The sequence below is a fragment of the Oncorhynchus gorbuscha genome, linkage group LG11 (genome assembly GCF_021184085.1).
Source record: "Oncorhynchus gorbuscha isolate QuinsamMale2020 ecotype Even-year linkage group LG11, OgorEven_v1.0, whole genome shotgun sequence".
NCBI classification, from domain to species: Eukaryota; Metazoa; Chordata; class Actinopteri; order Salmoniformes; family Salmonidae; genus Oncorhynchus; species Oncorhynchus gorbuscha.
Genome location: NC_060183.1, coordinates 8,370,099 through 8,396,450, shown reverse-complemented (window position 1 = coordinate 8,396,450; position 26,352 = coordinate 8,370,099). Strand labels below are relative to the sequence as shown.

The 26,352-nt window shown below is 48.9% G+C and overlaps 2 protein-coding genes across 2 annotated transcripts in view; both read left to right on the top strand.

Annotated features, from left to right (window-relative positions):
• Positions 1-16,539, top strand: part of si:ch211-130h14.4 — a 28,018-nt gene extending 11,479 nt beyond the window's left edge. Inside the window, exons 3-8 of the mRNA XM_046290723.1 lie at positions 1-48; positions 10,951-11,031; positions 12,761-12,911; positions 14,667-14,785; positions 16,127-16,213; positions 16,480-16,539. The exon at positions 1-48 is cut by the window's left edge and continues 108 nt beyond it. Of these exons, the coding sequence (XP_046146679.1) occupies positions 1-48; positions 10,951-11,031; positions 12,761-12,911; positions 14,667-14,785; positions 16,127-16,213; positions 16,480-16,539 (546 nt within the window). The remainder of the gene's footprint in view (positions 49-10,950; positions 11,032-12,760; positions 12,912-14,666; positions 14,786-16,126; positions 16,214-16,479) is intronic.
• LOC124047527 (formin-like) lies at positions 16,441-25,964 on the top strand. The gene is made up of 7 exons (XM_046367834.1): positions 16,441-16,555; positions 17,741-17,812; positions 19,964-20,067; positions 20,798-20,867; positions 23,480-23,760; positions 23,862-23,934; positions 24,088-25,964. The coding sequence occupies exons 1-7, from the start codon at positions 16,544-16,546 to the stop codon at positions 24,142-24,144; spliced, it is 669 nt and encodes a 222-aa protein (XP_046223790.1). The 5' UTR covers positions 16,441-16,543; the 3' UTR covers positions 24,145-25,964.
• The last annotated feature ends 388 nt before the right edge of the window (positions 25,965-26,352 follow it).

Genomic DNA, 26,352 nt, shown 5'->3' with positions numbered 1-26,352 from the left:
CGACGTGCTGCGGCAGCTGGAACAGTCACCGAGGAGAAACACATACCGGTAAAACACCTTCAAAACTTATTCATGTAGGATTAGGCTCGCAAATTACATAACCTTCCCAAAATTCCATGGTTTTACAGAAATCCTGGTTGGAAGATTCCCAGGATCAGGATGGAATAAATCGGAAATCCGGAAGCTTCCAACCAGGATTTATGTACAACCCTATATATGACCCAGTGGACTGATAACATACCCTATGTATGACCCAGTGGACTGATAACATACCCTATGTATGACCCAGTGGACTGATAACATACCCTATGTATGACCCAGTGGACTGATAACATACCCTATGTATGACCCAGTGGACTGATAACATACCCTATGTATGACCCAGTGGACTGATAACATACCCTATGTATGACCCAGTGGACTGATAACATACCCTATGTATGACCCAGTGGACTGATAACATACCCTATGTATGACCCAGTGGACTGATAACATACCCTATGTATGACCCAGTGGACTGATAACATACCCTATGTATGACCCAGTGGACTGATAGCATACCCTATGTATGACCCAGTGGACTGATAACATACCCTATGTATGACCCAGTGGACTGATAACATACCCTATGTATGACCCAGTGGACTGATAACATACCCTATGTATGACCCAGTGGACTGATAACATACCCTATGTATGACCCAGTGGACTGATAACATACCCTATGTATGACCCAGTGGACTGATAACATACCCTATGTATGACCCAGTGGACTGATAACATACCCTATGTATGACCCAGTGGACTGATAACACACCCTATGTATGACCCAGTGGACTGACAACATACCCTATGTATGACCCAGTGGACTGATAACATACCCTATGTATGACCCAGTGGACTGACAACACACCCTATGTATGACCCAGTGGACTGATAACATACCCTATGTATGACCCAGTGGACTGACAACACACCCTATGTATGACCCAGTGGACTGATAACATACCCTATGTATGACCCAGTGGACTGATAACATACCCTATGAAACACTGCTAAAACAACCTTACAAACATGGTAATTCTGTTTCTTGCTTTCAATACTTTCATTCAGTTTTTCACACTGAGATGTAGGTAAGAGAAGTTATGTAATACCAGTCGGCCGCCAACAGGGGTCAGTGTCAGGCTACTAACTGGTCTACCAGGGCCCCCCCCCAGTCCCTGGAGCACTACCATGCCAGGGCTCTCCATCCCAGTCCCTGGAGCACTACCATCCCAGGACTCTCACCCCCCAGTCCCTGGAGCACTACCATCCCAGGGCTCTCACCCCCCAGTCCCTGGAGCACTACCATGCCAGGGCTCTCACCCCCAGTCCCTGGAGCACTACCATCCCAGGGCTCTCACCCCCAGTCCCTGGAGCACTACCATCCCAGGGCTCTCACCCCCAGTCCCTGGAGCACTACCATCCCAGGGCTCTCACCCCCAGTCCCTGGAGCACTACCATCCCAGGGCTCTCACCCCCAGTCCCTGGAGCACTACCTTCCCAGGGCTCTCACCCCCAGTCCCTGGAGCACTACCATCCCAGGGCTCTCCATCCCAGTCCCTGGAGCACTACCATCCCAGTGCTCCCCCAGTCCCTAGAGCACTACCATCCCAGGGCTCCATCCCCCCAGTCCCTAGAGCACTACCATCCCAGGGCTCTCCCCCAGTCCCTGGAGCACTACCATCCCAGGGCTCTCCCCCAGTCCCTGGAGCACTACCATGCCAGGGCTCTCCATCCCAGTCCCTGGAGCACTACCATCCCAGGGCTCTCACCCCCAGTCCCTGGAGCACTACCATCCCAGGGCTCTCACCCCCAGTCCCTGGAGCACTACCATGCCAGGGCATCTCACCCCCAGTCCCTGGAGCACTACCATCCCAGGGCTCTCCCCCCAGTCCCTGGAGCACTACCATCCCAGGGCTCTCACCCCCAGTCCCTGGAGCACTACCATCCCAGGGCTCTCACCCCCAGTCCCTGGAGCACTACCATGCCAGGGCTCTCACCCCCCAGTCCCTGGAGCACTACCATGCCAGGGCTCTCACCCCCCAGTCCCTGGAGCACTACCATCCCAGGGCTCTCCATCCCAGTCCCTGGAGCACTACCATCCCAGGGCTCTCCCCCAGTCCCTGGAGCACTACCATCCCAGGGCTCTCCCCCCAGTCCCTGGAGCACACATCCCACCATCCCAGGGCACTACCATCCTCCATCCCAGTCCCTGGAGCACTACCATCCCAGGCTCTCCCCCAGTCCCTGGAGCACTACCATCCCAGGGCTCTCCCCCAGTCCCTGGAGCACTACCATGCCAGGGCTCTCACCCCCCAGTCCCTGGAGCACTACCATCCCAGGGCTCTCCATCCCAGTCCCTGGAGCACTACCATCCCAGGGCTCTCCATCCCAGTCCCTGGAGCACTACCATCCCAGGGCTCTCCATCCCAGTCCCTGGAGCACTACCATCCCAGGGCTCTCCATCCCAGTCCCTGGAGCACTACCATGCCAGGGCTCTCCATCCCAGTCCCTGGAGCACTACCATCCCAGGGCTCTACCATCCCAGGGTCCCTGGAGCACTACCATCCCAGGGCTCTCCCCCAGTCCCTGGAGCACTACCATCCCAGGGCTCTCCATCCCAGTCCCTGGAGCACTACCATCCCAGGGCTCTCCATCCCAGTCCCTGGAGCACTACCATGCCAGGGCTCTCCATCCCAGTCCCTGGAGCACTACCATCCCAGGGCTCTCCCCCAGTCCCTGGAGCACTACCATCCCAGGGCTCTCCATCCCAGTCCCTGGAGCACTACCATGCCAGGGGGTCCCTGGAGCACTACCATCCCAGGGCTCTCCATCCCAGTCCCTGGAGAGCTCCCATCCCTACCATCCCAGTCCCTGGGCATGCCAGGGCTCTCCATCCCAGTCCCTGGAGCACTACCATCCCAGGGCTCTCCATCCCAGTCCCTGGAGCACTACCATCCCAGGGCTCTCCATCCCAGTCCCTGGAGCACTACCATGCCAGGGCTCTCCCCCAGTCCCTGGAGCACTACCATCCCAGGGCTCTCCATCCCAGTCCCTGGAGCACTACCATCCCAGGGCTCTCCATCCCAGTCCCTGGAGCACTACCATCCCAGGGCTCTCCCCCCAGTCCCTGGAGCACTACCATCCCAGGGCTCTCCATCCCAGTCCCTGGAGCACTACCATCCCAGGGCTCTCCATGCCAGGGCTCTCCATCCCAGTCCCTGGAGCACTACCATCCCAGGGCTCTCCATCCCAGTCCCTGGAGCACTACCATCCCAGGGCTCTCCATCCCAGTCCCTGGAGCACTACCATCCCAGGGCTCTCCATCCCAGTCCCTGGAGCACACTCCATCCCAGTCCCAGGGCTCTCCAGGGCTCCCAGTCCCTGGAGCACTACCATGCCAGGGCTCTCCATCCCAGTCCCTGGAGCACACTACCATCCCAGGGCACTACCATCCCAGGGCTCTCCCCCAGTCCCTGGAGCACTACCATCCCAGGGCTCTCCCCCCAGTCCCTGGAGCACTACCATCCCAGGGGTCCCTGGAGCACTACCATCCCAGGGCTCTACCCCCCCAGTCCCTGGAGCACTACCATGCCAGGGCTCTCACCCCCCAGTCCCTGGAGCACTACCATGCCAGGGCTCTCACCCCCCAGTCCCTGGAGCACTACCATCCCAGGGCTCTCCATCCCAGTCCCTGGAGCACTACCATCCCAGGGCTCTCCATCCCAGTCCCTGGAGCACTACCATCCCAGGGCTCTCCATCCCAGTCCCTGGGCACTACCATCCCCTCCATCCCAGTCCCTGGAGCACTACCATCCCAGGGCTCTCCATCCCAGTCCCTGGAGCACTACCATCCCAGGGCTCTCCATCCCAGTCCCTGGAGCACTACCATCCCAGGGCTCTCCATCCCAGTCCCTGGAGCACTACCATCCCAGGGCTCTCACCCCCCAGTCCCTGGAGCACTACCATGCCAGGGCTCTCACCTCCCAGTCCCTGGAGCACTACCATGCCAGGGCTCTCACCCCCCAGTCCCTGGAGCACTACCATGCCAGGGCTCTCACCCCCCAGTCCCTGGAGCAGTACCATGCCAGGGCTCTCCATCCCAGTCCCTGGAGCACTACCATCCCAGGGCTCTCCATCCCAGTCCCTGGAGCACTACCATCCCAGGGCTCTCCATCCCAGTCCCTGGAGCACTACCATCCCAGTGCTCTCCATCCCAGTCCCTGGAGCACTACCATCCCAGGGCTCTCCCCCCCCAGTCCCTGGAGCACTACCATCCCACCATCCCAGTCCCTGGGCACTACCCCCTCCAGTCCCTGGAGCACTACCATGCCAGGGCTGTCCATCCCAGTCCCTGGAGCACTACCATCCCAGGGCTCTCCCCCCAGTCCCTGGAGCACTACCATCCCAGGCTCTCCCCCAGTCCCTGGAGCACTACCATGCCAGGGCTCTCCATCCCAGTCCCTGGAGCACTACCATCCCAGGGCTCTCCCCCAGTCCCTGGAGCACTACCATCCCAGGGCTCTCCACCCCCAGTCCCTGGAGCACTACCATGCCAGGGCTCTCCCCCCAGTCCCTGGAGCACTACCATCCCAGGGCTCTCCACCCCCAGTCCCTGGAGAACTACCATGCCAGGGCTCTCCATCCCAGTCCCTGGAGCACTACCATCCCAGGGCTCTCCCCCCCCAGTCCCTGGAGCACTACCATCCCAGGGCTCTCCCCCCAGTCCCTGGAGCACTACCATCCCAGGGCTCTCCATCCCAGTCCCTGGAGCACTACCATCCCAGGGCTCTCCATCCCAGTCCCTGGAGCACTACCATCCCAGTGCTCTCCATCCCAGTCCCTGGAGCACTACCATCCCAGGGCTCTCCACCCCAGTCCCTGGAGCACTACCATCCCAGGGCTCCCCCCCAGTCCCTGGAGCACTACCATCCCAGTGCTCTCCCCCCCAGTCCCTGAGCACTACCATCCCAGGGCTCTCCACCCCAGTCCCTGGAGCCCTACCATGCCAGGGCTCTCCACCCCAGTCCCTGGAGCACTACCATCCCAGGGCTCTCCATCCCAGTCCCTGGAGCACTACCATGCCAGGGCTCTCCATCCCAGTCCCTGGAGCACTACCATCCCAGGGCTCCCCCCCCAGTCCCTGGAGCACTACCATCCCAGTGCTCCCCCCAGTCCCTGGAGCACTACCATCCCAGGGCTCTCCACCCCAGTCCCTGGAGCCCTACCATGCCAGGGCTCTCCACCCCAGTCCCTGGAGCACTACCATGCCAGGGCTCTCCATCCCAGTCCCTGGAGCACTACCATCCCAGGGCTCTCCATCCCAGTCCCTGGAGCACTACCATGCCAGGGCTCTCCATCCCAGTCCCTGGAGCACTACCATCCCAGCCCCCCCCCCCCAGTCCCTGGAGCACTACCATGCCAGTGCTCTCCATCCCAGTCCCTAGAACACTACCATGCCAGGGCTCTCCCCCCCAGTCCCTGGAGCACTACCATGCCAGGGCTCTCCATCCCAGTCCCTGGAGCACTACCATGCCAGGGCTCTCCATCCCAGTCCCTGGAACACTACCATCCCAGGGCTCTCCATCCCAGTCCCTGGAGCACTACCATGCCAGTGCTCTCCCCCCCAGTCCCTGGAACACTACCATGCCAGGGCTCTCCATCCCAGTCCCTAGAACACTACCATGCCAGGGCTCTCCCCCCCAGTCCCTGGAACACTACCATGCCAGTGCTCTCCCCCAGTCCCTGGAACACTACCATGCCAGGGCTCTCCATCCCAGTCCCTAGAACACTACCATCCCAGTGCTCTCCCCCAGTCCCTGGAGCACTACCATCCCAGCCCCCCCCAGTCCCTGGAGCACTACCATGCCAGTGCTCTCCATCCCAGTCCCTAGAACACTACCATGCCAGGGCTCTCCCCCAGTCACTGGAGCACTACCATGCCAGGGCTCTCCATCCCAGTCCCTGGCACTACCATGCCAGGGCTCTCCATCCCAGTCCCCATCCCAGGGCTCTCCATCCCAGTCCCTGGAGCACTACCATGCCAGTGCTCTCCCCCCCAGTCCCTGGAACACTACCATGCCAGGGCTCTCCATCCCAGTCCCTAGAACACTACCATGCCAGGGCTCTCCATCCCAGTCCCTAGAACACTACCATGCCAGGGCTCTCCATCCCAGTCCCTAGAACACTACCATGCCAGGGCTCTCCATCCCAGTCCCTGGAACACTACCATGCCAGGGCTCTCCATCCCAGTCCCTGGAACACTACCATGCCAGGGCTCTCCATCCCAGTCCCTGGAACACTACCATGCCAGGGCTCTCCATCCCAGTCCCTGGAACACTACCATGCCAGGGCTCTCCATCCCAGTCCCTGGAGCACTACCATGCCAGTGCTCTCCCCCCCAGTCCCTGGAGCACTACCATGCCAGGGCTCTCCATCCCAGTCCCTAGAACACTACCATGCCAGGGCTCTCCATCCCAGTCCCTGGAACACTACCATGCCAGGGCTCTCCATCCCAGTCCCTAGAACACTACCATGCCAGGGCTCTCCATCCCAGTCCCTGGAACACTACCATGCCAGGGCTCTCCATCCCAGTCCCTGGAACACTACCATGCCAGGGCTCTCCATCCCAGTCCCTGGAACACTACCATGCCAGGGCTCTCCATCCCAGTCCCTGGAACACTACCATGCCAGGGCTCTCCATCCCAGTCCCTGGAGCACTACCATGCCAGGGCTCTCCATCCCAGTCCCTGGAGCACTACCATGCCAGGGCTCTCCATCCCAGTCCCTGGAACACTACCATCCCAGGGCTCTCCATCCCAGTCCCTGGAGCACTACCATGCCAGTGCTCTCCCCCCCAGTCCCTGGAACACTACCATGCCAGGGCTCTCCATCCCAGTCCCTAGAACACTACCATGCCAGGGCTCTCCCCCCCAGTCCCTGGAACACTACCATGCCAGTGCTCTCCCCCCCAGTCCCTGGAACACTACCATGCCAGGGCTCTCCATCCCAGTCCCTAGAACACTACCATCCCAGTGCTCTCCCCCCCAGTCCCTGGAGCACTACCATCCCAGGCCCCCCCCCCAGTCCCTGGAGCACTACCATGCCAGTGCTCTCCATCCCAGTCCCTAGAACACTACCATGCCAGGGCTCTCCCCCCCAGTCACTGGAGCACTACCATGCCAGGGCTCTCCATCCCAGTCCCTGGAGCACTACCATGCCAGGGCTCTCCATCCCAGTCCCTGGAACACTACCATCCCAGGGCTCTCCATCCCAGTCCCTGGAGCACTACCATGCCAGTGCTCTCCCCCCCAGTCCCTGGAACACTACCATGCCAGGGCTCTCCATCCCAGTCCCTAGAACACTACCATGCCAGGGCTCTCCATCCCAGTCCCTAGAACACTACCATGCCAGGGCTCTCCATCCCAGTCCCTAGAACACTACCATGCCAGGGCTCTCCATCCCAGTCCCTGGAACACTACCATGCCAGGGCTCTCCATCCCAGTCCCTGGAACACTACCATGCCAGGGCTCTCCATCCCAGTCCCTGGAACACTACCATGCCAGGGCTCTCCATCCCAGTCCCTGGAACACTACCATGCCAGGGCTCTCCATCCCAGTCCCTGGAGCACTACCATGCCAGTGCTCTCCCCCCCAGTCCCTGGAGCACTACCATGCCAGGGCTCTCCATCCCAGTCCCTAGAACACTACCATGCCAGGGCTCTCCATCCCAGTCCCTGGAACACTACCATGCCAGGGCTCTCCATCCCAGTCCCTAGAACACTACCATGCCAGGGCTCTCCATCCCAGTCCCTGGAACACTACCATGCCAGGGCTCTCCATCCCAGTCCCTGGAACACTACCATGCCAGGGCTCTCCATCCCAGTCCCTGGAACACTACCATGCCAGGGCTCTCCATCCCAGTCCCTGGAACACTACCATGCCAGGGCTCTCCACCGGCTTTTTCCACTGGTGGCACCAGCACATGATTTGGTTTCACAAATGTATTTTAAATATAATTTTATTAATAACGATCTGGCCTGTGTTCCATAATGTGGCTGCATTCCATGCAGAACCAGGCCAATAATGACTAGTCATATTTTAAATGAGCACGTCCTTGTGTTTTAACAGGGATTTGGATAGATTTACTGTAACAGGTCTGATGTACAGTAAGTTACCCTTTAGTTCAGGTGCGTACCAGCCAGACTGTTGTGTTTGGCTATCAGTGTTTCTAGGTGTATCTCCAGCACACTTTTCCCAAAACAAATGGCCACTGGATTGATGCAAATAATCATGATTGTGCCAGGTTGGCATAGAATACTTTATTGTTTCCAACCCTAGAATTTGGTGATTTCAGGGGCAAGGACATTTGGCCTTCAAGAGGTGCCCAATCTGTCTGTCAGGATACCAAGGCCATCTGTCAGGGTACTAAGGCCATCTGTCAGGGTACTAAGACCATCTGTCAGGGTACTAAGACCAACTGTCAGGGTAATAAGACCATCTGTCAGGGTAATAAGGCCATCTGTCAGGATACCAAGGCCATCTGTCAGGGTACCAAGGCCATCTGTCAGGGTACTAAGACCATCTGTCAGGGTACTAAGACCATCTGTCAGGGTAATAAGACCATCTGTCAGGGTTATAAGACCATCTGTCAGGGTTATAAGGCCACCTGTCAGGGTACTAAGACCATCTGTCAGGATACCAAGGCCATCTGTCAGGGTACTAAGGCCATCTGTCAGGGTACTAAGACCATCTGTCAGGGTACCAAAGCCATCTGTCAGGGTACTAAGACCATCTGTCAGGGTACTAAGGCCATCTGTCAGGGTACTAAGACCATCTGTCAGGGTACTAAGGCCATCTGTCAGGCCATCGGTCAGAGCTTTTGAGAATTATATTTTCAGCTAATTGCATTTTGGAACATTTGCGGGTATAGCCTACTGCCATGTGCACATTGCAGAGCTTATAATATGAATAAATAATAGTTTATCAACATTTTAAGTTAAACATTCTGATCTGTTGCATCAGACTCATTGGTTTTTCAAGTTTTTTTGATTTGATTGTATGAATTTTGGGATCTATCATCCCACAACTGTCCCAGAGTCTGTTTGGAATGTTTATTTATCGGACAGAACAACAATCTGACCAGTAGAATAGGTAAACATATCCACTATGAGGGGATAGTAGATTGACACAGTCTAGTGATTTTGCTGTTTGTTACTGGTCTTGTTGGCTGAGGGAAAGTAAACGTAGACTAACATATTCAAAGTGTGCCTCGGAATTCAAAGTGTGCCTCGAAATTCAAAGTGTGCCTCGGAATTCAAAGTGTGCCTCGGAATTCAAAGTGTGTGAATTCAAAGTGTGTCTCGGAATTCAAAAGTGTGCCTCGGAATTCAAAAGTGTGTCTCGGAATTCAAAGTGTGTCTCGGAATTCAAAAGTGTGCCTCGGAATTCAAAGTGTGTCTCGGAATTCAAAGTGTGCCTCGGAATTCTAAAGTGTGCCTCGGAATTCAAAGTGTGCCTCGGAATTCAAAGTGTGCCTCGGAATTCAAAAGTGTGCCTCGGAATTCAAAGTGTGCCTCGGAATTCAAAAGTGTGCCTCGGAATTCAAAGTGTGCCTCGGAATTCAAAGTGTGCCTCGGAATTCAAAGTGTGCCTCGGAATTCAAAGTGTGCCTCGGAATTCAAAGTGTGCCTCGGAATTCATAGTGTGCCTGGGAATTCAAAAGTGTGCCTCGGAATTCAAAGTGTGCCTCGGAATTCAAAGTGTGCCTCGGAATTCAAAGTGTGCCTCGGAATTCAAAGTGTGCCTCGGAATTCAAAGTGTGCCTCGGAATTCAAAGTGTGCCTCGGAATTCATAGTGTGCCTCGGAATTCAAAAGTGTGCCTTGGAATTCAAAGTGTGCCTCTGAATTCCACAAGGGAAGCACGTTGTTGATTCCCCTATGTGTCTGTCTTCATTACTTGTTGACCTACTTCGGAGCCTGTGGCCTGTGAGAAGGACCCGATCACATGACGGGTATTGGATAATAATAATTTAGATTTCCGAGAGAGCCATGTGAGTGAGAGGTGCTTCGAAGAACGACGATTGGCAGCCGGGTGGGGATGAATACTTTTGCAAGGCACTGTACTGTTGGCCTTATGCGCATCAATCACACACGTAGATTTCCCTTCAGAAAGGTGGTTTATTTTTGGTCAATTGCACATTACTGTTTGAATAAATCATGATAATAAAAAAATAAATTATGAACCAAAATCTAATGTGACCAATTAAAAAGAGATTCACTGGCCAATAAAAAATGTGTGATGCACTGCCAAGTCAAACGGTCGCAAATGCAACTCTTTTGGTTGCGGTATTGAACCCTGCATCCTGTAGGTTTTAACACCAACCCTGTTCCTGGAGAGAGACCCTCCTGTAGGTTTTAACTCCAACCCTGTTCCTGGAGAGACACCCTTCTGTGGGTTTTAACCCCAACCCTGTTCCTGGAGAGAGACCCTCCTGTAGGTTTTAACTCCAACCCTGTTCCTGGAGAGATACCCTCCTGTAGGTTTTAACCCCAACCCTTTTAGACCCTCCTAGGTTTTAACTCCAACCCTGTTCCTGGAGAGATACCCTCCTGTAGGTTTTAACTCCAACCCTGTTCCTGGAGAGAGACCCTCCTGTAGGTTTTAACTCCAACCCTGTTCCTGGAGAGAGACCCTCCTGTAGGTTTTAACTCCAACCCTGTTCCTGGAGAGATACCCTCCTGTAGGTTTTAATATTTCCAGTTACGAAAAATGTATAAACTCCTATAAAAATGTCCCATTAATGATAAACCACATAATAATTCATATTTCCTTTTGCTGCAGGATAATTTTCTTTCTATAGAAAACTGGTTCAAATTAAGGTCCTACATCTGTATATATTTTCTCAGAAACTGAGGAAGCTGACCTGTTCTACTCTCTCCCATGACAACACATACCTGAGGTCTCTTCCTCAAACCAGCTACTACCTGGTAAGCCTCACACATACAGTATGATGCCCGTGATGATCATTAGTTATTAGATAATAAGACTAGTTTAAAAAAAAGTTAAACAGTGTAATGTTTATAAGATATTGATGCTCTTTGGCAGTTTATATAGCTAGCATAGATTACTAGCTGAATTGCTTAGCGTAGCCCTCCAACCCAATGCCATCACATTGTCCCAATTCTCTACCTCTATCACTTCTGTATCTCTTCTCTATCTTTATCTCTAGCTATCTATTCTCTATCACTTCTATATCTCAATCTCTTCTCCATCTTTTCTCTATCTCTATCTCTTCTCTATCTCTTCTCTATCTCTTCTCTATCTCTATCTTTTCTCTATCTCTATTTCTATCTCTTCTTAATCTCTATCTCTTAGATATCTCTATCTCTTCTATATCTCTATCTCTTCTATATCACTATCTCTTCTCTATCTACATATTATATATCTCTTCTCTATCTCCATCACATCTCTATCTCTATATTTTCTCTATCTCTATCTCTTCTCTATCTATATGTCTTCTCTATCTTTTCTCTGTTTCTATAATTTCTCTATCTCTATCTCCAATCAATCTCTATCTCTTCTCTATCTCTTCTATATTTCTATCTCTTCTATGTCTCTACCTCTATATTTATCTCTTCTATATCACTCTCTTCTCTATCTCCTCGCTATCTACATCTCTTCTCTATCTCATCTCTATATCTTCGCTATCTACCTATTCTATCTCTTCTCTATCTTTTCTCTATCTCTTCTCCATCTCTATCTCTTCGCTATCTACCTATTCTCTATCTCTTCTCTATCTCTTCCAAATCTCTTCTCTATCTCTATCTTTTCTATATCTCTACCTCTATCTCTATATTTCTATCTCCATTTCTATATCTTCTCTATTTCTATCTCAAACTCTATCTATTATATATTCCTGTCTCTTCTCAATCTCTGCCTCTATCTCTACATCTTCTCTATCTCTTCTATATCTATATCTCTTCTCTATATCTATCTCTTCTCTATCTCTATCTCTATATTTATCTCTTCTCTATCTTTATGTCTATATTTATTTATTTCTCTATATCTTCTCTATCTCTTCGATATCTATATCTCTTCTCCATCTCAGTCCCTTCTATGTCTCCATCTCGTCTCTATCTCTATCTCATCTCTATCTCTGTCTCATCTCTATCTCTATCTCTATATATCTTCTCTATCTCTCCTATTTCTCCTCTCTATCTCTATCACTTATCTATATATATCTTTATCTCTATCTCTTCTCAATCAATTCAATTCAAATAAAGGGTCTTTATTGGCATGGGAAACATATGTTAACATTGCCAAAGCAAGTGGAGTAGATAATATACAAAAGTGAAATAAACAATAAAATGTACAGTAAACATTACACTCACAGAAGTTCCAAAAGAATAAAAACATTACAAATGTCATATTATGTATATATACAGTGTTGTAACAATGTGCAAATGGTTAATGTACATTATGTCTATGTCTTCTCTATCTCTATCGCTACCTCTACCTCTATCTATGTCTCTTCTCTATCACTTCCCTATCTCTTCTCTTTATCTATCTATCTATCTATCTATCTATCTATCTATCTATCTATCTATCTATCTATCTATCTATCTATCTATCTATCTATCTATCTATCTATCTATCTATCTATCTATCTATCTATCTATCTATCTATCTCTTCTATATCTCTATCTCCACTCTGAGATCTTGGGCCTTCAGAACCAGTTGTCTCGGCATGGTTGTCTGAAGACCCTCCAGGACCAAGAGAACTTCTGTTTAATGGTTAACCACCACCACCACCAAAACCGTGGTCCAGTCCAGCTGCAGAGGACACTACAGGAGATCAGGAAGAGGAGTTGAGTTCTCATCTTGTTATCTTCGTTGTCAACATTGTAACGGGAAAGTGGTTAGTTTCTCGAAAAGCTTCGGCAATGGATGAAAGATGATCTTGTGTGCTATTAGTCAAAAGTAGTGTATGATATAGGGAATAGGTTGCCATAGGGCTCTGGTCAAAAGTAGTATAGGGCAGTGGTTTCCAAACATTTTATAGTCCCGTACCCCTTCAAACATTCAACCTCCACCTGTGTACCCCCTCTAGCACCAGGGTCAGCTGTACCCCCTCTAGCCCCAGGGTCAGCTGTACCCCCTCTAGCACCAGGGTCAGCTGTACCCCATCTAGCTCCAGAGTCAGCTGTACCCCATCTAGCTCCAGGGTCAGCTGTACCCCATCTAGCTCCAGGGTCAGCTGTACCCCATCTAGCTCCAGGGTCAGCTGTACCCCATCTAGCTCCAGGGTCAGCTGTACCCCATCTAGCTCCAGGGTCAGCTGTACCCCATCTAGCTCCAGGGTCAGCTGTACCCCATCTAGCTCCAGGGTCAGCTGTACCCCATCTAGCTCCAGGGTCATCTGTACCCCATCTAGCTCCAGGGTCAGCTGTACCCCATCTAGCTCCAGGGTCAGCTGTACCCCATCTAGCTCCAGGGACAGCTGTACCCCATCTAGCTCCAGGGTCAGCACATTCTCAAATGTTGTTTTTTACCATCATGTTAAGCCTGCCACACACACACACACACACTATACGATACATTTACTAAACATAAGAATGAGTGTGAGTTTTTGTCACAACGCGGCTTGTGAGAAGTGACAAAGAGCTCTTATAGGACCAGGGCACAAATAATAATATTATAATAATCAGTAATTTTGCCTCTTTATTTAACCATCTTACATATAAAACCTTATTTGTTCATCAAAAATAGTAAATAACTCACCACTGGTTAATGTGAAGGGTGTGTTTGAAAGGATGCACATAACTCTGCAGTGTTGGGTTGTATTGGAGAGAGTCTCCGTCTTAAATCATTTCCCACACACAGTCTGTGCCTGTATTTAGTTGTCATGCTAGTGAGGGCCGAGAATCCACTCTCACATAGGTACGTGGTTGCAAAGGGCATCAGCGTCTTAACAGCGATATTTGCCAAGGCAGGATACTCTGAGCGGCAGCCCTATCCAGAAATCTGGCAGTGGCTTCTGATTTAATTCAGTTTTCACAGAACCCCTTGTTTCAATTTCGATGAGGCTCTCTTGGTCAGATATCGGTAAGTGGACTGGCAGGCAGGGCATGAAAGGGATAACGAATCCAGTTGTTTGTGTCATCCGTTTCGGGAAAGTACCTGCGTAATTGCACACCCAACTCACTCAGGTGCTTCGCTTTTGTCCGTAAGCTTGAGTTCATTTGCACACCAAAAAAGTCATACAATGATGGAAAGACCTGTGTGTTGTCCTTGTTAATACAGACAGAGAAGAACTCCAACTTCTTAATCATAGCCTCAATTTGAGTGTGGGCCTTACTAAATGGACTGTTTGAAAATGTGAAGAAACATAATTTAAAAAATGTGAATCACATTTTTATTTGGTGTACCCCCGACGGTATTGCGCGCCCCCCAGTTTGGGAACACCTGATATAGGGAATAAGGTGCCATAGGGCTTTGGTCAAAAGTAGTGCACTATATAGGGAATAGGGTGCCATAGGGCTCTGGTCAAAAGTAGTGCACTATATAGGGAATAGGGTGACATTTGAGACTGTGATCTTGATGTGCTATATGGTCTTGACAGTGATTGGCAGCCGCTCCGCACCTGATGTGATGTCAGCGGGATGGGGTTGGAGCCAGCAGGAGATGTCAGGACAGACCCCTAGAATTCACGTCACCACGGAGACAAGACACCTGGACCGGGTGAGTCATCGCTGCTCAATTAAGTCGACCTGAAAGTCCCCAAACTCAATTCTGTTTTCAATTCAGGATGTCCCCATGAAGACAAGGCAGGAGATTTGAGGCTCTAAACATCTTATTTACGGGGCCAATGGAAACTACGTCTAAAGATGTAATCAACCGTGGACGAATGATGGTAAACCTAGCTTCGCGTTGAAATAACGGTGTCCTTTGGGCTATTCAGAAGTCAATGTAGTCTTCATAATACCCAACCTCACTCTGACTTTACTGTCACATCCAGCGTTTTTTTAAGAAGAGTTCCTTTCAACTATTCAATGTTATTTAGTCTACGCAAATGAGTTTGGAAGCTGATCAACATTTAAACGTGTAGATGTGATAGCTTAGCTGAAATGAACACAGCCCTTTTACAAAGCTGAGCAGGGTACATCGAGGTAGGAATCTGGATGGAAGACTTGTCACTGAAGTCCATTACCCCTCATATACAAGTAGGTGTCACTGTTTAGGCATGGACTGTGGCTTAACATTTTGTTTCAATATAGCTCTTATACCTTTTTCAATATCAGATTTGAACTAGTATTTGAACCCAGGGTTGTAGAGCTCTGGTGTAGCCTACCCAGGACATCAGGATTCTGGGCCCACCCAGGACATCAGGATGCTGGGCCCACCCAGGACATCAGGATGCTGGGCCCACCCAGGACATCAGGATGCTGGGTCCACCCAGGACATCAGGATGCTGGGCCCACCCAGGACATCAGGATGCTGGGCCCACCCAGGACATCAGGATGCTGGGCCCACCCAGGACATCAGGATGCTGGGCCTGGCTCTGACATCAGGATGCTGGGCCTGGCTCTGACATCAGGATGCTGGGCCCACCCAGGACATCGGGATGCTGGGCCCACCCAGGACATCAGGAAGCTGGGCCCACCCAGGACATCAGGATGCTGGGCCCACCCAGGACATCAGGATGCTGGGCCCACCCAGGACATCAGGATGCTGGGCCTGGCTCTGACATCAGGATGCTGGGCCTGGCTCTGACATCAGGATGCTGGGCCCACCCAGGACATCGGGATGCTGGACTCACCCAGGACATCAGGAAGCTGGGCCTGGCTCTGACAACTCTTCCATCGGTGTGAATTCTCACCGTTCCTATGGCAAACTGGGTGGGGCAAGAGGCCCACACACACACACCCACACACTAACCCTAACCCACACAGCCCTAGCTAGCTTGAATCAAATCGAGTAGCTAGTTTGCGCCATTTCATTCTGTGGGGGTGGGGAGTGTTCAAACCTGAGCTAACTGACTGTGAGGCCTATCTCAGTGTGTAATCTGATGTTTCCTCACAGATTGTCCATTCAGAGACAGGGAGAGGGCTTATGCCAGGAGAGAGACTTCCAGAAAGAGGGGCTGGAGAGAGACTTCCAGAAAGAGGGGCTGGAGAGAGACTTCCAGAAAGAGGGGCTGGGGAGAGACTTTCAGAAAGAGGGGCTGGAGAGAGACTTCCAGAAAGAGGGGCTGAGGGGAGACTTCCAGAAAAAGGGGCTGAGGGGAGACTTCCAGAAAGAGGGGCTGGAGAGAGACTTCCAGAAAGAGGGGCTGGAGAGAGACTTCCAGAAAGAGGGGCTGGGGAGAGACTTCCAGAAAGAGGGGTTGGGGAGAGACTTCCAGAAAGAGGGGCTGAGGGGAGACTTCCAGAAAGAGGGGCTGGAGAGAACTCTACAGCCTTCCTCCTCTCACAGCAGGAACAGGACTACACTGAGCAAATGTTTCCCAAGGTACGTGTCAAACCACACACACTTAATGGGGCACTGAGAGGCAAACACACCTGCAGGAGGGATAGTGTCATCCCAATCAGGATCAGGGCCCAAACAACCAGGATGTGGCATATAGTGTGAGGGTTAGTGCTGCCACAGGCTTACAGGTGGTAGGGGTGTGAGAGGACAGGAACGTGAGGGATGGGTGTGAGAGGACAGGAACGTGAGAGATGGGTTTGTGAGGACAGGAACGTGAGGGATGGGTGTGAGAGGACAGGAACGTGAGAGATGGGTGTGAGAGGACAGGAACGTGAGGGATGGGTTTGTGAGGACAGGAACGTGAGGGATGGGTGTGAGAGGACAGGAACGTGAGGGATGGGTGTGAGAGGACAGGAACGTGAGAGATGGGTTTGTGAGGACAGGAACGTGAGGGATGGGGTCAGAGAGGACAGGAACGTGAGGGATGGGTGTGAGAGGACAGGAACGTGAGGGATGGGTTTGAGAGGACAGGAACGTGAGGGATGGGGTGTGAAAGGACAGGAACGTGAGGGATGGGTTTGAGAGGACAGGAACGTGACGGATGGGTGTGAGAGGACAGGAACGTGAGAGATGGGTGTGAGAGGACAGGAACGTGAGGGATGGGTTTGTGAGGACAGGAACGTGAGGGATGGGTGTGAGAGGACAGGAACGTGAGGGATGGGTGTGAGAGGACAGGAACGTGAGAGATGGGTTTGTGAGGACAGGAACGTGAGGGATGGGGTCAGAGAGGACAGGACCGTGAGGGATGGTTGTGAGAGGACAGGAACGTGAGGGATGGGTTTGAGAGGACAGGAACGTGAGGGATGGGGTGTGAAAGGACAGGAAAGTGAGGGATGGGGTGGGGGAGGACAGGAACGTGAGGGATGGGTGTGAGAGGACAGGACAGTGAGGGATGGGTGTGAGAGGAGGAGAGGAAAGTGAGGGATGGCGTATGAGAAGAAAGGACAGTGAGGGATGGGGTGTAAGAGGAGGAGAGGAAAGTGAGAGCAACATGGGACACAGGGGACTGTGGGAAGTGTCCTCTGCCCTCATGACAACTCTGGCACTCAGTGACACTCTGGTTTCCTCTTCTCAATAAACCACAGGAGACTTAATTTTATTAAATCAATATAAATTAATAAAACGGTTCATGTTTTGACTTGAATGTCATGTATGCGCTACTTACAGGTGAAGGTTCCCAAGTTTGCAACCCTTCAGCCTAGTTTTCTGAAGAACTTGAAGACGGTGATACCAACAGTGGTATGTTAACCCTAACCCTAACCCTGTGGTATGTTAACCCTAACCCTGTGGTATGTTAACCCTATCTCTGTGGTATGTTAACCCTAACCCTGTGGTAATGTTAACCCTAACCCTAACCCTGTGGTAATGTTAACCCTAACCCTGTGGTAATGTTAACCCTAACCCTGTGGTATGTTAACCCTATCTCTGTGGTATGTTAACCCTAACCCTGTGGTAATGTTAACCCTAACCCTGTGGTATGTTAACCCTATCTCTGTGGTATGTTAACCCTAACCCTGTGGTATATTAACCCTAACCCTGTGGTATGTTAACCCTAACCCTGTGGTATATTAACCCTAACCCTGTGGTATGTTAACCCTAACCCTAACCCTGTGGTAATGTTAACCCTAACCCTGTGGTAATGTTAACCCTAACCCTGTGGTATGTTAACCCTAACCCTGTGGTAATGTTAACCCTAACCCTGTGGTATGTTATCCCTAACCCTGTGGTATGTTATCCCTAACCCTGTGGTAATGTTAACCCTAACCCTGTGGTATGTTATCCCTAACCCTGTGGTATGTTAACCCTAACCCTGTGGTATGTTAACCCTAACTCTGTGATATGTTAACCCTAACCCTGTGGTATGTTATCCCTAACCCTGTGGTAATGTTAACCCTAACCCTGTGGTAATGTTAACCCTAACCCTGTGGTATGTTATCCCTAACCCTGTGGTATGTTAAACCTAACCCTGTGGTATGTTAACCCTAACCCTGTGGTATGTTAACCCTAAGCCTGTGGTATGTTATCCCTAACCCTGTGGTATGTTAAACCTAACCCTGTGGTATGTTAACCCTAACCCTGTGGTATGTTAACCCTAACCCTGTGGTATGTTAAACCCTAACCCTGTGGTAATGTTAACCCTAACCCTGTGGTATGTTATCCCTAACCCTGTGGTAATGTTAACCCTAACCCTGTGGTATGTTATCCCTAACCCTGTGGTATGTTAAACCTAACCCTGTGGTATGTTAACCCTAACCCTGTGGTATGTTAACCCTAACCCTGTGGTATGTTAAACCTAACCCTGTGGTATGTTAACCCTAACCCTGTGGTAATGTTAACCCTAACCCTGTGGTATGTTAACCCTAACCCTAACCCTGTGGTATGTTAACCCTAACCCTGTGGTATGTTAACCCTAACCCTAACCCTGTGGTATGTTAACCCTAACCCTGTGGTATGTTAACCCTAACCCTAACCCTGTGGTATGTTAACCCTAACCCTGTGGTAATGTTAACTCTAACCCTGTGGTATGTTTACCCTAACCCTGTGGTAATGTTAACCCTAACCCTGTGGTATGTTAACCCTAACCCTATCGTATGTTAACCCTAACCCTGTGGTATGTTAACCCTAACCCTAACCCTGTGGTATGTTAACCCTATCTCTGTGGTATGTTAACCCTAACCCTGTGGTATGTTAACCCTAACCCTGTGGTATGTTATCCCTAACCCTGTGGTATGTTAACCCTAACCCTGTGGTATGTTAACCCTAACCCTAACCCTGTGGTATGTTAACCCTAACCCTAACCCTGTGGTATGTTAACCCAAACCCTGTGGTATGTTAACCCTAACTCTGTGGTATGTTAACCCTAACCCTGTGGTATGTTAACCCTAACCCTGTGGTATGTTAACCCTAACCCTAACCCTGTGGTATGTTAACCCTAACTCTGTGGTATGTTATCCCTAACTCTGTGGTATGTTAACCCTAACCCTGTGGTATGTTAACCCTAACCCTGTGGTATGTTAACCCTAACCCTGTGGTATGTTAACCCTAACTCTGTGGTATGTTAACCCTAACCCTGTGGTATGTTAACCCTAACCCTGTGGTATGTTAACCCTAACCCTAACCCTGTGGTATGTTAACCCTAACTCTGTGGTATGTTAACCCTAACCCTGTGGTATGTTAACCCTAACCCTAACCCTGTGGTATGTTAACCCTAACTCTGTGGTATGTTAACCCTAACCCTAACCCTGTGGTAAAATAAAGAAATACCCTTGAATGAGTAGGTGTGTCCAAACCTTTGACTGGTACTGTATATTTAAATATACCTGTATATGTTCATGTGTTGTACATGTATCATATATATTTAATTGTATCATATATCCTTATTGAGAGCAGGGAGTTGAGGAGATACCTGAGAAGAGTAAGAGAGCAGAGATGACTGTGAGGATGCTGAGACACATGCACAGCCAGTCCCTTACCAACATGGCTGTCTCTCAGAGGTTAGTATGGGCTAGTTGGTTAACACACCCTGTCGCTCACCAACACGGCTGTCTCTCATTTGTTGGTTTGACCAAGCTAAGACACCCTGTTCCTTACCAACATGGCTGTCTCTCATTTGTTGGTTTGACCAAGCTAACACACCCTGTTCCATACCAACATGGCTGTCTCTCATTTGTTGCTTTGACCAAGCTAAGACACCCTGTTCCTTACCAACATGGCTGTCTGTCAGAGGTTGGTATGACCTAGCTAACACACCCTGTCCCTTACCAACATGGCTGTCTGTCAGAGCTTGGTATGACCTAGCTAACACACCCTGTTCCTTACCAACATGGCTGTCTGTCAGAGGTTGGTATGACCTAACTAACACACCCTGTCCCTTACCAACATGGCTGTCTGTCAGAGGTTGTTATGACCTAGCTAACACACCCTGTTCCTTACCAACATGGCTGTCTCTCAGAGGTTGATACGACCTAGCTAACACACCCTGTTCCTTACCAACATGGCTGTCTCTCAGAGGTTGATACGACCTAGCTAACATATCCTGTACCTTACCAACATGGCTGTCTCTCAGAAGTTTGTATGGCCTAGCTAGCTAAAACTCTGTCCCTTACTGACATGGCTGTCTCTCAGAGGTTAGGATGGCCTAGCTAGCTAACATATCCTGTACCTTACCAACATGGCTGTCTTGTTTGTCTCTGCTTGGGGTTAACTCTGACTGGGCTGGAGCAGACTGCTACTGGACAGAGACAGACACTCACTGTGCTGCTACTGGGAACAGAAGAGGAGTTTCCAAGATCTGGTGAGTTGCTAAATTGGATCCCCCGAGCCGACAAGGTACAAATCCGTCGTTCTGCCCCCTGAACAAGGCAGTTAACCACACTGTCCCCAGGCCGTCATTGTAAATAAGAATTTGTTCTTAACTGATTTGCCTAGTTAAACAAAGGTTAAATGGGAAACAGGAAGCTAAATTCCAGAGCGGAGTTTTCCAAAATAGAGCAGGTTCCTATTTCATCTGCCTTGGCTGAGCTGCTCTTACATGCACGACCACCGCGTGTTGCTTGACAATTAGTGAATGAGGGAACAGGTGTATTGATTGACAATTAGTGGAGTGGGAACAGGTGTGTTGATTGACAATTAGTGGAGTGGGAACAGGTGTGTTGATTGACAATTAGTGGAGTGGGAACAGGTGTGTTGATTGACAATTAGTGAATGTGGGAACAGGTGTATTGATTGACAATTAGTGGGGTGGGAAGAGGTGTGTTGATTGACAATTAGTGGAGTGGGAACAGGTGTGTTGATTGCCAAATAGTGGAGTGGGAACAGGTGTGTTGATTGACAATTAGTGGAATGGGAACAGGTGTGTTGATTGCCAAATAGTGCAGTGGGAACAGGTGTGTTGATTGACAATTAGTGGAATGGGAACAGGTGTGTTGATTGCCAAATAGTGCAGTGGGAACAGGTGTGTTGATTGACAATTAGTGAATGTGGGAACAGGTGTATTGATTGACAATTAGTGGAGTGGGAAGGGGTGTGTTGATTGACAATTAGTGGAGTGGGAACAGGTGTGTTGATTGCCAAATAGTGCAGTGGGAACAGGTGTGTTGATTGCCAAATAGTGGAGTGGGAACAGTAGTGTTGATTGACAATTAGTGGAATGGGAACAGGTGTGTTGATTGCCAAATAGTGCAGTGGGAACAGGTGTGTTGATTGACAATTAGTGGAATGGGAACAGGTGTGTTGATTGCCAAATAGTGCAGTGGGAACAGGTGTGTTGATTGACAATTAGTGAATGTGGGAACAGGTGTATTGATTGACAATTAGTGGAGTGGGAAGGGGTGTGTTGATTGACAATTAGTGGAGTGGGAACAGGTGTGTTGATTGCCAAATAGTGCAGTGGGAACAGGTGTGTTGATTGCCAAATAGTGCAGTGGGAACAGGTGTGTTGATTGCCAAATAGTGCAGTGGGAACAGGTGTATTGATTGACAATTAGTGAATGTGGGAACAGGTGTATTGATTGACAATTAGTGGAGTGGGAAGAGGTGTGTTGATTGACAATTAGTGGAGTGGGAACAGGTGTGTTGATTGCCAAATAGTGCAGTGGGAACAGGTGTGTTGATTGCCAAATAGTGCAGTGGGAACAGGTGTGTTGATTGACAATTAGTGAATGTGGGAACAGGTGTATTGATTGACAATTAGTGGAGTGGGAAGAGGTGTGTTGATTGACAATTAGTGGAGTGGGAACAGGTGTGTTGATTGACAATTAGTGGAGTGGGAACAGGTGTGTTGATTGCCAATTAGTGGAATGGGAACAGGTGTGTTGATTGCCAAATAGTGCAGTGGGAACAGGTGTGTTGATTGACAATTAGTGAATGTGGGAACAGGTGTATTGATTGACAATTAGTGGAGTGGGAAGGGGTGTGTTGATTGACAATTAGTGGAGTGGGAACAGGTGTGTTGATTGCCAAATAGTGCAGTGGGAACAGGTGTGTTGATTGCCAAATAGTGCAGTGGGAACAGGTGTGTTGATTGACAATTAGTGAATGTGGGAACAGGTGTATTGATTGACAATTAGTGGAGTGGGAAGAGGTGTGTTGATTGACAATTAGTGGAATGGGAACAGGTGTGTTGATTGACAATTAGTGAATGTGGGAACAGGTGTATTGATTGCCAATTAGTGTAGTGGGAACAGGTGTGTTGATTGACAATTAGTGAATGTGGGAACAGGTGTATTGATTGCCAATTAGTGGAGTGGGAACAGGTGTGGTGATTGCCAATTACTGGAGTGGGAACAGGTGTGGTGATTGACAATAGACAATAAGATTACAAGTCCTACCTACGACAACCACTGCATTTAAAAGCAAAGAGACAGTGTCTTTATTTGAGAGTTTGTTTCTTGCTTAAACAGAGAGAATAAAATAAAAAAAAGGTTTCTATTCATAAAAAAAAAATCGAACAGTTTTTTGTTTTGTTTGCTTGTATAATGTACATATCAAATACATTGTGTGTTGCCTCAGACCCCAATCCAAGATTTGGTAGCACAATCCCTCTCCACAACGCATCCAAGAGCCCTCCCCCTCCACAACGCATCCAAGAGCCCTCCCCCTCCACAACGCATCCAAGAGCCCTCCCCCTCTATGGAGGACAGAATATCACACATTCACGTTAGATCTGCTATTTCCAAGTTGTGTTCCTGAATCGTAAGCTGCCATAGCAACTGCTATTTGGGGAAACAGTTGTAGTATTACTTCATAGTCATTTGATTTGAGCGTTTCTGCGAATGAATTTGTATATTTTGTATCATGTTACATTTATTTATGAACCAAATAAAAATATAATAGACTTCACCATTGACTTCAGCAATTAACCTTCGAAACGTTTAATTTAATTTTCTCCTTGGCATCCTACCATAGACGCAGTATGTATTTCCGAGTGTTCACTCTGACGAAGAGAAGATGAAGAGTTGTGCTGGGAACCTCCCTCCTCTCCTTCCTCTCCCTCCTCTCCCTCCTCTCCCTCCTCTCCTTCCTCTCCTTCCTCTCCCTCCTCTCATTCCTCTCCCTCCTCTCCCTCCTCTCCCTCCTCTCCCTCCTCAGCTGTCCTACCAGGAAGGGACCAGGATCGACCCAGATGATTCAGAGGTCCCTAGCCTGGCCCTGGAAGGGCTTGGGCTGAGGACCATACCCTCTGCTGTGTAGGTAGTTTAGGCTACCTCCACTAATCTATCACTGGTCCCAGGTCTGCTGGTGCTGTCTTTCCATCTCATATGGTTATTGTCATGTTGTTCTTCTTCAGAAACACAGAAATATGTAGCAAGACTCCTGAGCCTTTATCCATAGAAGATGTGTGTCAACGCAACCCTTCAGGGGTAAGAGATTTCTCTTGACAGGCTATAGGGTTACTGCAGTTTGGAGAATGTTTCAGAGTTTAACACATCAGTAACCTTAACCCTTAAAGCCTGCAGGTTATAATGCATCGTAAAACATGTTTAACCAATGCATGTGCTATTTCTCTTGTTTAGGTGATAAATTGTGGATATAAGCTTTGGAGGAATTATGACGAGGAGACAGCCTATTGAGTATCTTCTTTGGATGTGAAGGCCACTAGGCTACACCAATCACCAATCACCAATACCATGAACAAGATAAAAAGATTATGATATTATGTATTATTTTGACACCAGTTCACTGAGAGACCAGTTCACAGAGACCAGTTCACTTAGATACCAGTTCACTTAGAGACCAGTTCACTGAGCGACCAGTTCACTGAGAGACCCGTTCACTTAGAGACCAGTTCACTTAGAGACCAGTTCACTGAGAGACCAGTTCACAGAGACCAGTTCACTTAGATACCAGTTCACTGAGAGACCAGTTCACAGAGACCAGTTCACTTAGATACCAGTTCACTTAGAGACCAGTTCACTGAGAGACCAGTTCACTGAGAGACCCGTTCACTTAGAGACCAGTTCACTTAGAGACCAGTTCACTGAGAGACCAGTTCACTTAGAGACCAGTTCACTTAGAGACCAGTTCACTGAGAGACCAGTTCACTTAGAGACCAGTTCACTTAGATACCAGTTCACTTAGATACCAATTCACTTAGAGACCAGTTCACTGAGAGACCAGTTCACTTAGATACCAGTTCACTTAGATACCAGTTCACTTAGATACCAGTTCACTTAGAGACCAGTTCACTGAGAGACCAGTTCACTTAGAGACCAGTTCACTTAGATACCAGTTCACTCTGGATTCCTATTGTGTTTGTCTTCGACTATATCAACAACAACAACAAAACAATATAGATTGTAAAATTACAAATGTTTTTACAAATAAAATGTATTATTAGCAGTATGTGTTTTACTTATAGAATGTATCATCAACAATATGAGTAAAGAACTAAAGGAAAATAACGAATAGAAAAGCAATTATTTAACTACCAATCATTTTTTAAGAGAAATATAACCCATGTGTATTTAGAACGACACTTTCTACTCATTTATGCTAATAATAAAAAAAATAAAAAAAATAAATAAAACTTGCTAAGAAGTAGTTTTTTGGACGGACCTGTTGCTATGGTTATTGTTTAATCGTTAAGGCCTGGACTGCATTTCCTGTGTTTTGTCACCTAGCTGACTACATCCCAGGACTCGAAACTAGCGTCTATAATAATAGGGCTCACCTTTAATCATGGCCTTCGTGGGAAATGGTTTGTAAATTATTTCAGTCAGGACTATTATTGACGAGGAAAAGCAGCAAAATGTTTTAAATAATGTGGTAAAATATAACCTGCTTTATTGGAGGAAAACGTCCAAGTATGTATTTTGCAGAGAAAGTTTTTTTTTTTTAAACAAATTTAATTAAAATATCTTCTATCTACCTGATTAGAGATTGAGCATCAGTAATAAATGTATTTATGCATTAGACTATAGGTCTGAGTCCTACCCATCAGAACATACAGTCTTCAGTATAGAGCTTAGTAAAACTATAAAGAAATACCTTAAAGTTAAAATCTCAGTTTCTTTCTGCAGGTGTGTCTTTGATATAGGCTACTGTATGTGTAAATGTGGACAGATTGAAGTAATAAAGCAATTCAAATTGGCTGGTGAGCCATCGACTTCAGACACATTATACCCATCCTTCCTAGTCCGACTCATAGGGCCGCACTCAACCAATGGCTGATCAGACAGCATACATCAGAGCAAAGAACAGCCAACCAGCGATCATCCAGAACTATCCGGCGATGGACTGATTTAGGAGTAGGCTATATATTAGGAAACTTTCAATCGAATGGAGAAGATTGATATATCCAAGAGGTACAGTGGGGCAAAAAAGTATTTAGTCAGCCACCAATTGTGCAAGCTCTCCCACTTAAAAACATGAGAGAGGCCTGTAATTTTCATCATAGGTACACTTCAACTCTGACAGACAAAATGAGGAAAAAAATCCAGAAAATCACATTGTAGGACTTTTTATTTATTTATTTGTAAATTATGGTGGAAAATAAGTATTTGGTTACCTACAAACAAGCAAGATTTCTGGCTCTCACAGACCTGTAACTTCTTCTTTAAGAGGCTCCTCTGTCCTCCACTCGTTACCTGTATTAATGGCACCTGTTTGAACTTGTTATCAGTATAAAAGACATCTACTTTGTGTCATGCACAAAGTAGATGTCCTAACAAACTTGCCAAAACTATAGTTTGTTAACAAGAAATGTGTGGAGTGGTTGAAAAACGAGTTTTAATGACTCCAACCTAAGTGTATGTAAACTTCTGACTTCAACTGTATAT